The sequence below is a fragment of the Oncorhynchus tshawytscha genome, unplaced genomic scaffold (genome assembly GCF_018296145.1).
Source record: "Oncorhynchus tshawytscha isolate Ot180627B unplaced genomic scaffold, Otsh_v2.0 Un_contig_2394_pilon_pilon, whole genome shotgun sequence".
Taxonomy (NCBI): domain Eukaryota; kingdom Metazoa; phylum Chordata; class Actinopteri; order Salmoniformes; family Salmonidae; genus Oncorhynchus; species Oncorhynchus tshawytscha.
In genome coordinates this window covers 152,999-171,151 of record NW_024609614.1, presented here as the reverse complement: position 1 = coordinate 171,151, position 18,153 = coordinate 152,999, and the positions used below count along the sequence as shown (strand labels likewise).

Sequence of the window (18,153 nt, the reverse complement as noted above, 5' to 3'; positions counted from 1 at the left end):
GTTATAGTAGGGGGAGGTGCATCGACTGACTGTCTGCTGTTTCTTCACCGAGCTGGAACATTTTACCATCAGACAAATCTCCCTCCCCCACTCGTTCACACACACACACACACACACACACACACACACACACACACACACACACGTCAACCCTCCTTCCATTGCCTCACGCCTCCATTTTTTTCCCTCTCCATCAACTCCGTGACACTCAGCAGTGAGCCGTGACATTACAGAAAAACAGAGAGGGTGGTAGAGAAAAGAGGGAGGTTGGGGAAGTAACACACGAGAGGGAGAAAGTTGAAAGGGAGGAGAGAGCTAAATTTACAGCAAGCAAGCGTGCGAGAGAGAGAGTGGTAGAAAAGAGAGTGAGGGACATGCGATTTCAATGTCAGGAGGTGACGTGGGGACGGCTGTTGCTGGGGGTGAAGGAGCGGTGAAGCAGTAAACTCGATGGCCCACAGATCTGATGAGGGAGTGGTCCCCTTGAAAGAAAGAGCTCAATCATTTACAGCCAAGCGGGGGAAAGAGGGAGAGAAGAGAGCAGCAAGAAGAAAGGATAACAGAGAAGGGACTGGTGGGAGACAGCCATCAGTAATGGACAGGTACACTACGTGACCAAACCTATGTGGACACCTGCTCGCAGAACATCTCATTCCAAAATCATGGGCATTATTATGGAGTTGGTCTCCCTTATCTGCTATCACAGCCTCCACTCTTCTGGGAAGGCTTTCCACTAGATGTTGAAACATTGTTGCGGGGACTTGCTTCCATTCAGCCTCAAGAGCATTAGTTAAGTTGGGCACATGTTGGGCGGTTAGGTCTCGTTTGCAGTCGGCATTCCAATTCATCCCAAAGGCATTCGATGGGGTTGAGGTCAGGGCTCTGTGCAGGCCAGTCAAGTTCTTCCACACCAATCTTGACAATACATTTCTGTATGGACCTTGCTTTGTGCACGGGGGAATTGTCATGCTGAAACAGTAAAGGGCCTTCTCCGAACTGTTGCCACAAAGCCGGAAGCACAGAATCATCTAGAATGTCATTGTAGGCTATAGCGGTAAGATTTCCCTTCACTGGAACTAATGGGCCTAGCCCGAACCATGAAAAACAGCCACAGACATTATTCCGCCACCAAACTTTACGGTTGGCACTATGCATTCTCCTGGCATCTGCCAAACCAAGAGTCGTCTGTAGATGTATTCTACCTCTATTTGAAAACCACAGAGCCAGTCCCTAGACGCATGACTAAGTCTCAGAGTTAACACTGTCACCTATCTCATATGTGTTACCACATAGTGAGGTAATAACGACATCAATATGGGAAATTAACTGACATTAGTGGAGGTCGGAGATAGAAATAGACCAGAAATATAGAAATAGGAGGTAGAAATAGTGATATTCTAATAGTTTCCATGACCAAAACATAATGAAACTTGCGGAAGAAGAAGAATGTAGGGGTTTTCTGTATGTACTGTACAGTTAATAAAGCATTAGAAGGGATCTTTCAAAGGGATGTAAGAATGGGTGAAAGTTGTGGGCAGACTTAAGAGTTCTTCATGATGCAGTCATTTTACACTCATTCCCAGGGCCACATTCTATTCTCTACATTTGAAAGAGCCGAAGAAAAAATCATGGAGTTGTTCATAAGTTTGGGTGATTATAGCCATAGCTAATTAGCGGCAGGTTTCAATTAAACCATTAAGCAACAAGCTAATCTCCACCATTTCTCCAACCTCTCATTTGAGCTCAGATATTCATTCATTTGACAAATGGTATTCATTTTCTCACATATATAAATATTCATATTCACACTGATGCAAATGGTTTTTCAACAATGTAACATGCATGTGTACAGTGGGGTTGCAGTGCTGTCTAGTGGTCGCAAGGTGTACTGCAACATATTAATTTACGTCTTTCAACTCCCTTGGGTGGCAGTAAAGAGTGGTGTCTCATACTAACCCATTGTATTGTATTGGAACAGGTGTGTAAACTGGGTTTAGTAAAGTCATTGTGCTGGAGACCACTGTACTACATCAATCTTTCTTTTCCTAATTCATACACTGAATCTCTGAGTCTGTGATCAATCCCTGTTGCCTAACAGTGGAGCGAACAAGGTCCCTTAAACGTGTGAAAATACATGACACATTCATTGTGACAACCTAGCAACCATAGTACAGTAAAAGGCAATTGCCTAACAACTGTTGACAGTACAGGGAGTTATACCTGTATATGAGCGAGACCTACCGTATATTAACCTTGATCACTTTCCCAATCACGTGGTTTAGAAAAAGCAGGACTGATCGCAGTGGAGTCTCTCACAGAGTCTATTCCAGTGACCAGAGGGAGGAGAGCTATAGTACCTTCAACAGTAACCAGACTTTCTCAACAGGCATTACAGTTCAAAACCAAATCTCTCTCACAGTAATGTTAATAGGGTCTTTCCACCAATTTGGTGCCTTTTGAGAAGTGTAACTTGGGCAAAAATAACTTTTGATTTCACCTAATTTTAACAGTCTGTCTAAAAGAGCACATGTTAAAAAATACATTTTACCCCCATCTCAATTTTTTTTTAAAGACTATAGTAAGGGCCTATTAAACGCCCCCAAAAAGTAACAGGGCTGATGATTCTTTCTTAAATAAGCCATACATCCACTTGTGACAGGGGAACGGAAGGTTGGTGCAAAAGGGAGTGGCAATTGAATGAAAGCCTGTCTATGAGTAACAGGGTTGACGTGATCTGTTCGAATAGTTTCACCATATCTGAACAAGGCAGTTAACCCACTGTTCCTAGGCCGTCATTGAAAATAAGAATTTGTTCTTAACTGACTTGCCTAGTTAAAAAAAGGTAAATATTAAGTTCAGTTCACATAACAGGGTTGACCTTAAAATGAGGGACAGACGTAAATGAATTACATGAAATAAATAAATCTTCAGAGATTACTTTGTCCAAGTACAATAACTACGGCTTTACAATGATGTTGAAACTTGGAGAAATTTGGGGATTAAGTGGGTTAAAATCTTCCTTGAAGTGACACAGGGTTGATGGAGGGACATGTCAAAATGCTCAATTTTGGCACTTCAGCAAGCCTTTATACATATCTGATTTATTGAATTCTCCATTTGGTCACTATTAAAAAGGGTGCTTTGTTATAACAGGCTTTTAAAATGTAATATTAGTGCAGAACATTGTGCACCAATATAAAAGGGATGCGAAAGGCACTCTTTTAGTGGAACGACCCAATAGTAAACAAGCAGATAGTGTTGGTATGTCACCATCACACTGTTTTCATCAGTTAACATGTGGTAGAGCAGTAGCGAAGAGCACAGAAGTAAAACATATATAAATATGACTTGTAACACCCCATGATTTGTTCAAGTGGGGGAAGTTCGGTGAATGTACTTTAATGAAATATAATTTGGCACTTCTGCCGTTGTGTAAAAGATACATTTTGCTCAGTTCCCCCCACCCCGGACTATGGAGAAGTGGATATCGTTCATTTGTAGTAGATTTGCTCCAAGTGTCTCAGCATCATTCCTCCCAGAACCATTTATAGAGCTCAGTAACCATCCTATTCTCAGGGTGGCCTCTGATGTACTCACAGCTGTTGCAGGCATTCTGAATGGGGAAGCTGTTGATACGGACCGTGTGGATCCTCTGCCACTTGAAGTATTTACGGTACATCTCCTCATTCTCGTCCAAGAAGAGGAGGTGTTTGGCCAGGGCTCTGGGCGAGCGGAAGTCATCCACATGGATGAAGGAATCTCCAGGGATGAACTTCTCATAGTTCCCTCTTGTCGGGCCCATGACCACAGGAACTGCGCCCAACTTGAGAGCGTTATATAGTTTTTCTGTGATGTAGTCCTTATGGACGGAGTTCTCAAAAGACAAGTAGAATTTACAGCTGGCCACGATCATTCTGTATTCACTAAGAGATACCCTTTTGTTGAAAGGGTCCCCGTAGGTGTGAATCCTGATGAATTTGCGCAGCTCCATGTAGTACCAAGTCCTCTTGTGTTCTCGGTTCCAGTTGCTAACGATCCAACAGACCAGTCGGTTTTTATGTGGGACAAACTCCTCCCTCTCTTTAGTCCGAGGGACGAGAGATCCATAAGGCATGTTGATGTCTGCATCCTGCCTGTAGTTCAAAGTCACATTAAACAGATCTTCCAAGCCAGGTATTCTATTCGTGTGTGCCGGCGATTCGAAATTCATCCACACCCATTTCTGGAAGGATGGCCGTGGTTCTTCGGGCAGGTTGGATAAATCCTCTTCAATTTCTCTGTGGTGGATGAGAACGGCATCCGCTTGACTGTACAGCTCTCTGTCCGCTGTCAGGTGACAGCCTTCGATGTTGTACAAGGACCTGCAGGAGTTCAGTTTAAAGGGATGGTCAAAGGGCCAGTGCCAGACCAGCACGGTAACATCCTGTTTGTGCTCCGCCTGGAAGTGCTTGGCCAGGACAGGGAGCCAGGTGATAGCAGGTCGGTACAGTAGACAGGTCAGCAAGCAGCCCAGCAGAAGAATGCACATCAGGCTCCGGTGCCCAATTCTACAATTTGGTCCAAGACACATCATTTGGCCTGCCAAAAGGAAAGGCTGTTCGTTTATAAGTTTATTAAGAAAAGGCTAAATCTAATCACTATTATTGCATGTATTCGTAAAGTTGACAATGATTATTTTAGCACGAGGACTACTGGTCAATCACAAACTCAGACCACAGACAGGTTTTAGGGTGAGGGCAGACATCTGCTGACGAGGCTAGTTCTCTATCAGCGGACCATTTTATTGGTTCACTAGTCATGCATATTATGTGGTTGTCATAACAGTAATCAAAGTCAATAAGACAAGCTTAGGTTTCTGTTAGGTTAGTGACTTCTGAAGTGACTGAGGCAGTGGTTGTCACTAAGATCCTGAGTTCACAGGACATGCTTTCCATCCAGAGAAACAAATTAGCCATGTGGTCAAACTAAACAAATACTCTGGATACTTATCCGGGCTATTGTGTGTATAGAGTCCACCCTCTGAACCAGAATATATCAATAACTATTGAGGATACAGTAAGACTATTGAACTAAGGAGTCATGGGACCCAATGTGTTGGGGGCTGTGATTTCACCCTTGCCCGGGGTAATTAACTACAGGTTGCAGGATATGTAACCTAAAGAGTTACTAATGAGAGGAGAGGTTCTACGTAAACATACTACGCAGTCAAAGAAAGACAGCATGTTATACAATGGGAAATACCAGAGTAGACAATAAATGACATGGTAATAACAAACCTGTGTGACTGTTTTGATAACAACAAGTTGCCATAAAGCCAGCTAATATTTAAATACATGAATATAGCTATGTAGGATCTATACACACACACACACACACACACACACACACACACACACACACACACACACACACACACACACACACACACACACACACACACACACACACACACACACAGTATCTGATAAAACGTTAATTCTGATGTTTTCATTTTCGATCTTGTCGGTTAAAAGAAACAAAATCCTTTTTCTAACAACCAATGATACAGACTTGATAAAAGACAAACACATCGGAAACTCAACACTAAATCAGACAGACAGAGACTCCATTCAAACATAGGGAACAGCTACATCCAATAATTCATATCTACACCACATTCCACACTGCTCTTCAAGGAAATAATATACTGGGTGAAGGGTGCTTACCTGCTAGCTCTGAGATTTGACTTTGAACTTAAACAGGATGATGTTGCTAACTTTGACTAAAAGCCACACCTGACACCTAGCTGAGTCACATTGCAGTCATGTGCCTCCACAACGTTGAGTGAGGATAAGCCTAGAACTGGTGTGCTACTGCAGGCAGAGGGACAGCCTCTCTAGCCTTCGCCCTTCATGTCACACCTTAGACGCACTGCCCACTTCCCTGCCGTGTACAATTTGTCAAAGAAATACACACCATCATAATGTGCTTAGTTTTGTCAATGTGGGTTGGAGAGCGACCCTCCTGTAGGTTCTCACTCCTGCCCCAGAGTTGTAAATAACCTGGTGCAGCTAATCAACCAGCTAATTATTAGAATCAGGTGCGCTAGATTAGGGTCGGACCGAAAACCTACAGGATGATAGCTCTCGAGGAACAGGGTTGGAGAGCCCTAGTATATGATGTGTAAGTAGTGTTATGAAATGTAAATACTATTTTAAAAGACAATGCATATGTGTAAAGCAGTGTAAATATCAGAGGAGGAAGTAAATACTCAAAATATAAAAATACTCCAATATCTTGACTTTGTTGTCCTTAAGTAATTTTGCCACAACTTTGGGAGTATGCGTGGGGTTATCGTCCATTTGGAGACCCATTTGCGACCAAGCTTAAACTTCCAGACTGATGTCTTGAGATGTTGCTTCAATATATCCACATAATTTTCCTTTCCTCATGATGCCATCTATTTTGTGAAGCAGTGGCTTCTTCCTTGCTGAACGGCCTTTCAGGTTATGTCGATATAGAACTCGTTTTACTGTGGATATCCATACTTTTGTACCTGTTTCCTCCAGCATCTTCACAAGGTCCTTTGCTGTGGTTCTGGGATTGATTTTCACTTTTCGCACCAAAGTACGCTCATCTCTAGGAGACAGGACGCTTCTCCTTCCTGAGCGGTATGACGGCTGCGTGGTCCCATGGTGTTTATACTTGTGTACTATTGTTTGTACAGATGAACATGGTACTTTCAGGCATTTGGAAATTGCTCCCAAGGATGAACCAGACTTGTGGAGGTCTACAAGTCTTTTATGAGGTCTTGGCTGATTTCTTTTGATTTTCCCATGATGTCAAGCAAAGAGTCACTGAGTTTGAAGGTAGGCCTTGAAATAAATCCACAGGTACACCTCAAATTGACTCAAATTATGTCAATTAGCCTACCAGAAGTTTCTAAAGCCATGACATAATTTTCTGGAATTTTCCAAGCTGTTTAAAGGCACAGTCGACTTAGTGTATGTAAACTTCTGACCCACTGGAATTGTGATACAGTGAATTATAAGTGAAATAATCTGTCTGTAAACAAGTGTTGTAAAAATGACTTGTGTCATGCACAAAGTAGATGTCCTAACCGACTTGCCAAAACTACAGTTTGTTAACAAGAAATGTGTGTAGTGGTTGAACAATGAGTTTTAATGACTCCAACCTAAGTGTATGTCAATTTCCAACTTCAACTTTTCCAGAGTGGGCTCTGCTAAGCTATGATACATTTTATAAGCACCACCAACACAGTGAATGGGAAAATGTATTAAAAGGGAACTCCCTCTGCTAGTGATTTGCTGAATGTGCAACCCTAAAGGAGAGCTGTGATTGGTTAATCCCCTTTAATAATCTCTTCTAAAGTACCAGAGACCCAACTCTGGAAATGTTACATGTTTGAAGATTATTATTGTTCCAAACAATATGTCAAAACATTTGGTGTCATATTATTAGCACACAATGATTACATCAAGGTTGTGACTCCACAAACTTGTTGGATGCAATTTGCTGTTTGTTTATAATGTCATACCCCCCAGAAATGCTAACCTCCCATGTAATTGTAATGGTGAGAGGTTAGCATGTCTTGGGCCTTTTTTCACCCAACTTTTAATCTAAATCCAATGACATGGTGACATTTTCTGTTGATTTCAAGTTGAATTCATGTTAGTTGAAATCGCAACCAAATGTAAATTAAACTAGACATTGAACTGACATCTGTGCCCAGTGGGTGGGACCAAATTTGGTTTATATTCAAAATTGGGATGACTAGGTTACCTAGACTTTTTCAATCCAAAAAGTATTAACTGGGATTTTATTAGGCATACAGTTGCATAGGGACTACACTATGCCAATCTGCATAAAGCAAGCTCAGCCTTGTGAGTTGTATCGTCCAATCATGTTGTTTTCTCTGTGTCTGTGCATAGTAAACTCCACCAGTCCTTCTTGCAAATATAATTCATATGAACAAGTCTCCTCGTCTGAGTCTGCTCTTGGGTTCACCTGCTCCGCGTAACATAATCTCCAATCTAAGAACCTGAAGTAAATCATTAGGCCATAGCTATCCTCTTCCTTTATTTAAAAAAACACCTCACATCAAATGAAATCAACTGTCATTATTTTGTCTCCTAACAACCATAGAAAAGCTCAGTGTATTAGTGAGCAGTTATCTTCATATTATTCCTATAACTGCATTCTCCCTGTTCTCCTCTTTCTATCAGCGAGACGTGGCTATTGTTGAGTGATGTGTTTCTACTCCCCATTCAGCACCAGGTATGTTTCCCTCGCCCTTAATTACCTAAGGATATGGACATGACCTGGTGAACAGGACCTTGGTATCTGCCTCCTTTGTATTCATTAGGGCAAAACGGAAAATATGCATTTCTTATTGGACAAGTTCAGTCTGTTTAGCTCTGTTTGCTTTAGGGTTGCAACACTAACATAACAGGGAGGCTTTGTTTGAACAAGTCAATGCGTTGTTGAACTTGAATAGGCTCTAACTGCTATATTAATGGATTGTGTGTATGACGAGATGTAGGGTGTTTTAATGCCGTATAGCAGGGGTGTCAAACTCATTCCATGAAGTGCCTACTGTCTAGAAGTTTGTTTTTTAAACTTTCAGTTATGCCCTGGACAACCAGGTGTAGGAGTTCCTTACTAATTAGTGACCTTAATTCATCTATCAAGTACAATGGAGGAGTGAAAACCTGCAGACACCTGGCCCTCTGTGGAATGAGTTTGACTCCTGTACCGTATAGGATCAGTGAAATTACTAATTATGGACACATTAGGTAAAGTAGGATTACCTACGTCTACTCTATCATGATGAATGCTGGCCTTGTGCCTTTAACCCCTATTTTACAGTTGTTAATAAAGTTGCAATGAGATTTCGGCATTCATTCTTTAAGAATATTACTTGTAAAATGTCTTGTTAACTGAGACCATCATAACCCAAAATATATGCCTTTTAACTCCATTGTTTGTAAACAATGTTATTATATTATATCATCATAATTAATAATTACATAATTAGATCATTACACTGCATAGCTTCAAGACATAGTTAAAACTGTCATTTTGATTTCATGGCTGGTCCTGAGAGTGATTACATTTCTCAGCCCCACAGCTCAGCTGGTTACCAAACTGCCCTTATTGTGGAACCAGTTGCATCAGCTTAAAAACAAGCACATCTCATTGTGGTGATACAGTACATGAGCGGAGCATTGCATTTATGACCACCATTGCTAGGAAATTACATGCATTGTCAGGTAAGAGACACAATTGAGGACTGGGCCTGTTGTTACAGTATTTAAGTCATCCTTTTTGTTTTGGTAGTGTATACTGAACTGGCAGAAAATAAATGGCGGACAGTGGTACGCTAAGCCAATATAAATGTTTATGTCTTTTCCTAACCTCACTGAAAGAATAACCCTCATTCCTAAACCTAACCTTAAATCATTTAGACCCCTATACCTAACCTTAAATCATTTAGACTCCTATGCCTAACCTTAAATCATTTAGACCCCTATGCCTAACCTTAAATAATTTAGACCCCTATGCCTAACCTTAAATAATTTAGACCCCTATGCCTAACCTTAAATAATTTAGACTCCTATGCCTAACCTTAAATAATTTAGACTCTTATGCCTAACCTTAAATAATTTAGACTCCTATGCCTAACCTTAAATCATTTAGACCCCTATGCCTAACCTTAAATAATTTAGACTCCTATGCCTAACCTTAAATAATGTAGACTCTTATGCTTAACCTTAAATAATTTAGACTCCTATGCCTAACCTTAAATAATTTAGACCCCTATGCCTAACCTTAAATAATTTAGACCCCTATGCCTAACCTTAAATCATTTAGACTCTTATGCCTAACCTTAAATAATTTAGACTCCTATGCCTAACCTTAAATAATTTAGACTCCTATGCCTAACCTTAAATAATTTAGACTCCTATGCCTAACCTTAAATAATTTAGACTCCTATGCCTAACCTTAAATAATTTAGACTCCTATGCCTAACCTTAAATCATTTAGAGCCCTATGCCTAACCTTAAATAATGTAGACTCTTATGCTTAACCTTAAATAATTTAGACTCCTATGCCTAACCTTAAATAATTTAGACCCCTATGCCTAACCTTAAATAATTTAGACCCCTATGCCTAACCTTAAATCATTTAGACTCTTATGCCTAACCTTAAATAATTTAGACTCCTATGCCTAACCTTAAATAATTTAGACTCCTATGCCTAACCTTAAATAATTTAGACTCCTATGCCTAACCTTAAATAATTTAGACTCCTATGCCTAACCTTAAATAATTTAGACTCCTATGCCTAACCTTAAATAATTTAGACTCCTATGCCTAACCTTAAATAATTTAGACTCCTATGCCTAACTGTCACACCCTGACCTTAGAGCTTTTTACGTCTCTATTTTGGTTTGGTCAGGGTGTGATTTGGGTGGGCATTCTGTGTTCTTTTTACTATGTTTTTGTATTTCTTTGTTTTGGCCGGGTATGGTTCTCAATCAGGGACAGCTGTCTATCGTTGTCTCTGATTGGGAACCATACTTAGGTAGCTTTTTCCCACATGGTTTTTGTGGGTAGTTAATTTCTGTTTAGTGTTTTGCACCTTTCAGGACTGTTTTGGTTAGTCCCAGTTTGTTATTTTGTGATAGTGTTCTGTTTTAATAAATAAAGCATGAACACTTATCACGCTGCGCTTTGGTCCGATGATTCCTCTTCTTCAGATGACAAGTACCGTTACACTAACCTTACGTTTTCATTCTGCTGGTTGAATATGCACTTCCTTTATGTTTGGTTATTCATCTCTTTTATTGTCTCTTATTGAAACAATTGATCACTTTCATTGTTTTACTGTGAAGTGTGCTGCGATTTTAAATGCAAAGTTTGATTTAATGCAATTTGAATTTGGGATCAAATCCCTTTAAATTCCTGACTGTTGAATTGGACAAGGAATTCATCCGTAAGAGTCAAGTCCAATTTGTGAATTGATTAGACTGTAGTTGGAAGTGAACTTCTTTCCTCAGAAGGAAACCCTGAAAGGATTAGTTTTGTATAGTTACATAATCTATAAAGTCATCAATGTCTTATTTTATTTTCCAATGTCTGATGAAGCCAACTCTCAATGCACACCATGATGTCTTAATCTGCATTGTGATCGGCTGTGCCCTAACTATGTTCTACCATGGGCTGTCACCATGCCATACAAAGGTACAGTCAGAGGCATCGAAAGATCTCTCTCCAGTTCAACCCAGGTCACAAGACAAAGACACCCTACTACTGGTCTGGTTCTGGCACTTCAAATATCACTTTGAACATCTTGGCCATGTTCTGTTATAATCTCCACCCGGCACAGCCAGAAGAGGACTGGCCACCCCACATAGCCTGGTTCCTCTCTAGGTTTCTTCCTAGGTTTTGGCCTTTATAGGGAGTTTTTCCTAGCCACCGTGCTTCTACACATGCATTGCTTGCTGTTTGGGGTTTTAGGCTGGGTTTCTGTACAGCACTTTGAGATATCAGCTGATGTACGAAGGGCTATATAAATCAATTTGATTTGATTTGAATTTGATTTGACTTTGACCTCACATCCTGCAGGTCAAACGTTCAACATCGAAGGCTGTCATCTGTCAGTGGACAGGGAGCTGTACAGTCAAGGGGACGCCGTTCTCATCCAACCACAGAGAGATCCAAGAGGATTTATCCAACCTGCCCCAAGAACCCAAGGCCCACCTTCCACAAATGGGTGTGGATGAATTTTGAGTCGCCAATGAACACACGTAAGACATCTGGACTGGGGAAACTCTTCAACGTGACATTCAACTACTGTTGGAATGCTGACATTAATGTGTGCAAGAGATTAGTCTTCAAGAACAGTGAGATTGACGAAGACCTACCCATTGAGAAGAAGGTTACAAACTGCTGGATTGTAAAGCAACTGGAACGGGAACCATTATAGGGTCAAATATGACCAACTCCTGAGCAAGTTCATAACTATCAACACATATGGAGCCTACTTTAATAACAAGCAAATTAGTAATGAAGAATATACAAGCACAGTGGTCAGCTGTAAGTTCTACTTGTCATTTGACAATACGAGAGAACACCCTGACTATATGACTGAGAAACTGTTCAATGCCATGAAGTTGGGCTCTGTGCCAGTTGCCCTAGGACCGCCCAAGCAGGTTTATGAGAAGTTCATCCCAGGTGATGCCTTTGTCCATGTGGATGATTTCCCCAAACCGGAGAAGTTGGCTCAGTATCTACAGAGCATGAGTGAGGATGAATACTAAGTTGTTCAGGTGGAGGAAGTTCTTCAAAGTTAATTGATGTGTCTTTCCTATTAACCATGCCTGTAGACCGTGCCAATTTGTCCATCAGAAACAGCAATACCAGGTCACAACCAATCTGATCCAAATGGCACTGGGTTAGGTGCATGAATTGTTTCAGCAACTGAGCAGATTTCTGCCTGATCCACTTTAGGCTGCGGCCTGTGAAGCCTACGCTAAATTGGAAGGAATCATTTCTAACAGACGTATGTAAATAGTGGTGGAAACCCTTGATTCTGCAGTAGACTAGAGCTTATTTTGCTTGGACATACAGTTCATTGCAATATGACATCATGTCTATGTTAAACATACCTAGAGCCAAGAAACTCAATATTAGGTCAAAGGTGATTGCCTAAAAATGTTAGGCTATTCTGCCCTAAAAGTGCAGTAAAAGTGCAGTAACTGCGAATTCGTCAAATACACTGCTCAAAAAAATAAAGGGAACACTTCAACAACACAATGTAACTCCAAGTCAATCACACTTCTGTGAAATCAAACTGTCCACTTAGGAAGCAACACTGATTGACAATAAATTTAACATGCTGATGTGCAAATGGAATAGACAACAGGTGGAAATTATAGGCAATTAGCAAGACACCCCCAATAAAGGAGTGGTTCTGCAGGTGGTGACCACAGACCACTTCTCAGTTCCTATGCTTCCTGGCTGATGTTTTGGTCACTTTTGAATGCTGGCGGTGCTTTCACTCTAGTGGTAGCATGAGACAGAGTCTACAACCCACACAAGTGGCTCAGGTAGTGCAGCTCATCCAGGATGGCACATCAATGCGAGCTGTGGCAAGAAGGTTTGCTGTGTCTGTCAGCGTAGTGTCCAGAGGATGGAGGCGCTACCAGGAGACAGGCCAGTACATCAGGAGACGTGGAGGAGGCCGTAGGAGGGCAACAACCCAGCAGCAGGACCGCTACCTCCGCCTTTGTGCAAGGAGGAGCAGGAGGAGCACTGCCAGAGCCCTGCAAAATGACCTCCAGCAGGCCACAAATGTGCATGTGTCTGCTCAAATGGTCAGAAACAGACTCCATGAGGGTCGCTCCATCCACCAACGCCACGTTGCACCACAGACTGTCCAGTAGTTGGCGGATGCTTTAGTCCAGGTCTGGGAGGAGATCCCTCAGGAGACCATCCGTCACCTCATCAGGAGCATGCCCAGGCGTTGTAGGGAGGTCTACTGAGCCTCATTTTGACTTGTTTTAAGGACATTACATCAAAGTTGGATCAGCCTGTAGTGTGGTTTTCCACTTTAATTTTGAGTGTGACTCCAAATCCAGACCTCCATGGGTTGATAAATTTGATTTCCATTGATCATTTTTGTGTGATTTTGTTGTCCGCACATTCAACTATGTAAAGAAAAAAGTATTTATTAAGAATATTTCATTCATTCAGATCTAGGATGTGTTATTTTAGTGTTCCCTTTATTTTTTTGAGCAGTGTATATTTGATCTTTTGTAATGTCCAGGTATATTCTCTGATTAATGTGATATTTCGTTTCCTGACACAAGAACAAGCAAGTCGATCAGAATATATCATGAAGTACCCAAAATTGCTCTCTGTCTAGACAGAACAGACTTTGAAGTCAGATTTTGCAGTTACTTTTTTACATAGCTACTGCTTTTGCCTTTCAGGGCAGTATTGTGGGTTTGCTTTGTATTGAAATAACATTATTGTGTATGCTTTTTTATTTTATGTATGTAACTTTCTTCATTTAAAATGTGTTTGAAGGCGTTCTGTTGTGGGAATAAGTTGAGAATGTGTTGAGAGCAGGTTTGGGTAGGTTACTTTCTAAATGCAATCCGTTACAGTTGCTAGTTACCTGTCCAAAATTGTAATCAGTGACATAACGTTTGGATTACCCAAACTCAGTAATGTAATCAGATTACTTTCAGTTACTTTTGGATTGCTTTCCCTTTAAGCAGCATTAGAAGGTGACAACCATTTATATTACCAATTGAACAACATCTATTGCAGGATAAATCAATGTTAGAGTTTACATAGATGGCCATTAATGGATGTTGCAGGTGCATCGGCCGTGTCCGAGGGGGATCAGGGGTTGTCGGGGGACCGCAAACATTTTTGCTCCATGAACTGTGGCCTCTCGCTCTGGCGAAGGGCGGTGGGGGAAAGGAGGGCAACCTCCCCCTTGTTACCCACATGGGCCCCCTACCTCCTCTCCTCCCCCCATCTGATGATTAGCAGAGCAGAAGCAGGCTACCTACACTCTGCATCAAGGGCCCCCTACGGGCTTGGGCCCCAGGGATTCAGACCCTGTAAGCCCTCGCATTAATCAGGCCCTTGATCCGCACTGTGCAGCCATTGCAAGAGCCATTTTTCACTGGCTGTCCACTGATCTGTAGTTTAAACTTCTTTAATTCAACCATTATGGGGTTTAAATACACATACAGCACCAGTCAAAACTTTGGACACACCTACTCATTGCATGGTTTTTCTTGATTTTTATTATTTTCTGTATTTCCTCAGATTTAAGCCCAAATAAATGCTTCACAGAGTTCAAGTAACAGACACATCTCAACATCAACTGTTCAGAGGAGATTGCGTGAATCAGGCCTTCATGGTCGAATTGCTGCAAAGAAACCACTACCAAAGGACACCAATAAGAAGAAGAGATTTTGGGGCCAAAAAACACAAGCAATGGACATTAGACCGGTGGAAATCTGTCCATTGGTCTGAGTTCAAACTTGAGATTTTTGGTTCCAAATGCTGTGTCTTTGTGAGACGCAGAGTAGGTGAACAGATTATCTCCACATGTGTGGTTCCCACCGTGAAGCATGGAGGAGGAAGTGTAATTGTGTGGGGGTGCTTTGCCGTTGACACTGTCTGTGATTTATTTAGAATTCAAGGCACACTTAACCAGCATGGCTACCACCGCATTCTGCAGCGATACGCCATCCCATCTGGTAGGCGCTTAGTGGGACAATCATTTGTTTTTCAACAGGACAATGACCCAACACACCTTCAGGCTTTGACCAAGAAGGGGAGTGATGGAGTGCTGCATCAGATGACATCACAATCACCCGGCCTCAACCCAATTGAGATGGTTTGGGATGAGTTGGACCGCAGAGTGAAGGAAAAGCCGCCAACAAGTGTTCAACATATGTGGGAACTCCTTCAAGACTGTTGGAAAAGCATTCCAGGTGAAGCTGGTTGAGAGAATACCAAGAGTGTGCAAACTGTCATCAAGGCAAAGGGTGGCTACTTTGAAGAATCTCAAATCTAAAATATATTTTGAGTTGTTTTAACACTTTTTTTGGTTACTTCATGATTCAATATGTGTTATTTCATAGTTGTGAGGTCTTCACTATTATTCTACAATGTAGAAAATAGTACAAATCAAAAAAAACCCTGCAATGAGTAGGTGTGTCCAAGCTTTTGACTGGTACTGTATACATTTGTGAGAAGCCATCCACAACCACTATCCATAATGTGCAAAAAGCTAATAGCTAAATAAGAGAGCAGCAGTGTGATTCACATCAATGCGCTATGTAGATGTCAATAATAAGTGATATCTTTCCTCCCGTATGCTACACCACTGCAGTCGTCCACCTAGCGTTTATTCAAATTGCATAATCTGTGGATGCTGACAACAGTCACACCATTGTAAGGCATAGCTTGGACTGTAGCCTATAAAAAAAAAATCCTACTATTTTCTCGCGATCGTTCAAACAAACGCATTTGATGTGTCATCATAGTGGTCTCTGACTTCTGGTCAGACTCAGGCAGAAAAATTTCAACTTTTTTCAATGCTGATTTAAATGTAATGGAGAATATAGAAAGGTGCAAATATTCTTCTGAATTTAAACGTAATCCAATAAGTAATCGTCTGTTTTTTAAAAAGTAGTTTATAATCTGCTGGTAAGAGATTACAGTTACCGTTTTTTGTATTCCGTTGTGAAATGGAAAGATTTTCGGTGAACGAACGTAAAGGTGAAAAATATACAATACTTTTTTTTTAGAAAAGTGTTGCAAAACGTCTATGTGTCCACAAGATGTCGCTACATCCCTGTGTAAATCACTCAACACTTCAGATCACAGCTACTGGTATGCTGATAGTCTGCCTATTTAAGTAACACTGTTGGCTAAATGACTGATTGATGGTCCTAAAATTCTTTAATAAAGCAAATGTTAATAGGGTTGATTGTGTTGTGTGTTCTGTCCTCTCCACCGTATCACCCTTGAACCACATATGACCTGGACAACTTTCTCACAGCCTTCAGTCATCACATTGACTAATTTACACTACAGGACAACAGGAGGAATTTACAAACGAGAAGTGGGAACATTGACTATTGTATACGGCACTTATTTATGGCATCAGATTCAGTAGTAGTTGCACAACGTTTGGGCCCTTCCTACTTGTACACTGGCAGTAGCATCCTGTGTGAAACCACAGATAAGAGTTTCTGGAACCTGCTCTCCTCTCTCGGTTACTGCGTTGTTTGAAATAAACAATCTGGCCTTCCCAGTTTACAGGCCTGTCACTGCTATAACTTCATCAATTCACATCTGTGCAGGCAACAGTATGAACTGTGCTGTATGGGAGATGGAGCTGATTGTCACATGGGTTGGGTGTCATTTAAAATAAGATACTTAAAGTAGTATTTTACTGGGTGACTTTCAGTTTTACTTGAGTCTTTTTTTATTAAGGTATCTTTACTTTTACTCAAGTATGACAAGTGAGTACTTTTTCCACCACTGTGGAGGTGGGTATACATTGAGTACTTTTTCCACCACTGTGGAGGTGGGTATAAATTGAGTACCTTTTCCACCACTGTGGAGGTGGGTATACATTGAGTACCTTTTCCACCACTGTGGAGGTGGGTATAAATTGAGTACCTTTTCCACCACTGTGGAGGTGGGTATACATTGAGTACCTTTTCCACCACTGTGGAGGTGGGTATACATTGAGTACCTTTTCCACCACTGTGGAGGTGGGTATACATTGAGTACCTTTTCCACCACTGTGGAGGTGGGTATACATTGAGTACCTTTTCCACCACTGTGGAGGTGGGTATAAATTGAGTTTGACAGATGTGCGCCTGTTTCCTTAGATGGTCATGTTCGGTAACATTTCCTTTTATAGGGTCCTTATTAGAGTGTAATTACATGTGAAATTACACTGTAACAAGTTTTGTAGTTAACTGTAACAAAGTTACACTGTAATAACAACATGTGACTGGCAGTAATTGCGTTCTGTAATTATAGAGGTGTAACAATGAATGCTTGTTACCATGCTTGTTACAAATGGACGGGTTTCCACTAAATTCACCAACTTAGTGTTTTGTTTCTTCTCAGCTGCATCCGATTCTTTGTGTCACAAAGGTTGTGACCCCTCATGGATGCGCTGGGTGTCTGGGAGATTATGCTAAATAGGCTCCAATTACTTAGCCATGAATGTGCAATGTTGAAAAAATATCTCCACGCAATGTTATTGCTAGCACTTGCCAACAAAATAAAGTGTACCAACTGGGTTAACTAACTTTGTCATCCCGGATGAGAAAAAACACATTGAAATGTCACTGCATCCTGACAACTTGGCCCTCATTTTAGAGCTTCTGGAAGTTTCACTTAATTTCTGTACCTTATTGCGAAATAAAGTGAAACTACCAGAAGCTTTAAAATGAGGGCCAGGTTGTCAAGATGGGTAATGTACTGTATAAGTACATTAATTGCAAGTAAGTAACCCTCAAGGCACACCTCATTTTAACTAGCTATAGCCTGTGTAACAACTAGTAATTACATTGTACTTAGGCGAATATGACAT

At 41.1% G+C, this 18,153-nt stretch overlaps 1 protein-coding gene and 1 pseudogene across 1 annotated transcript; one reads left to right on the top strand and one right to left on the bottom strand.

Annotated features, from left to right (window-relative positions):
* Positions 1 to 2,859: 2,859 nt before the first annotated feature.
* LOC121845275 (4-galactosyl-N-acetylglucosaminide 3-alpha-L-fucosyltransferase 9-like) lies at positions 2,860 to 5,921 on the bottom strand. The gene is made up of 2 exons (XM_042316280.1): positions 5,706 to 5,921; positions 2,860 to 4,578 (listed from the first exon to the last, which is right to left on the bottom strand). The coding sequence occupies exon 2, from the start codon at positions 4,571 to 4,573 to the stop codon at positions 3,527 to 3,529; it is 1,047 nt and encodes a 348-aa protein (XP_042172214.1). The 5' UTR covers positions 4,574 to 4,578; positions 5,706 to 5,921; the 3' UTR covers positions 2,860 to 3,526.
* A 5,312-nt stretch (positions 5,922 to 11,233) lies between these two features.
* On the top strand, positions 11,234 to 12,798 carry LOC112259271 (annotated as a pseudogene).
* The last annotated feature ends 5,355 nt before the right edge of the window (positions 12,799 to 18,153 follow it).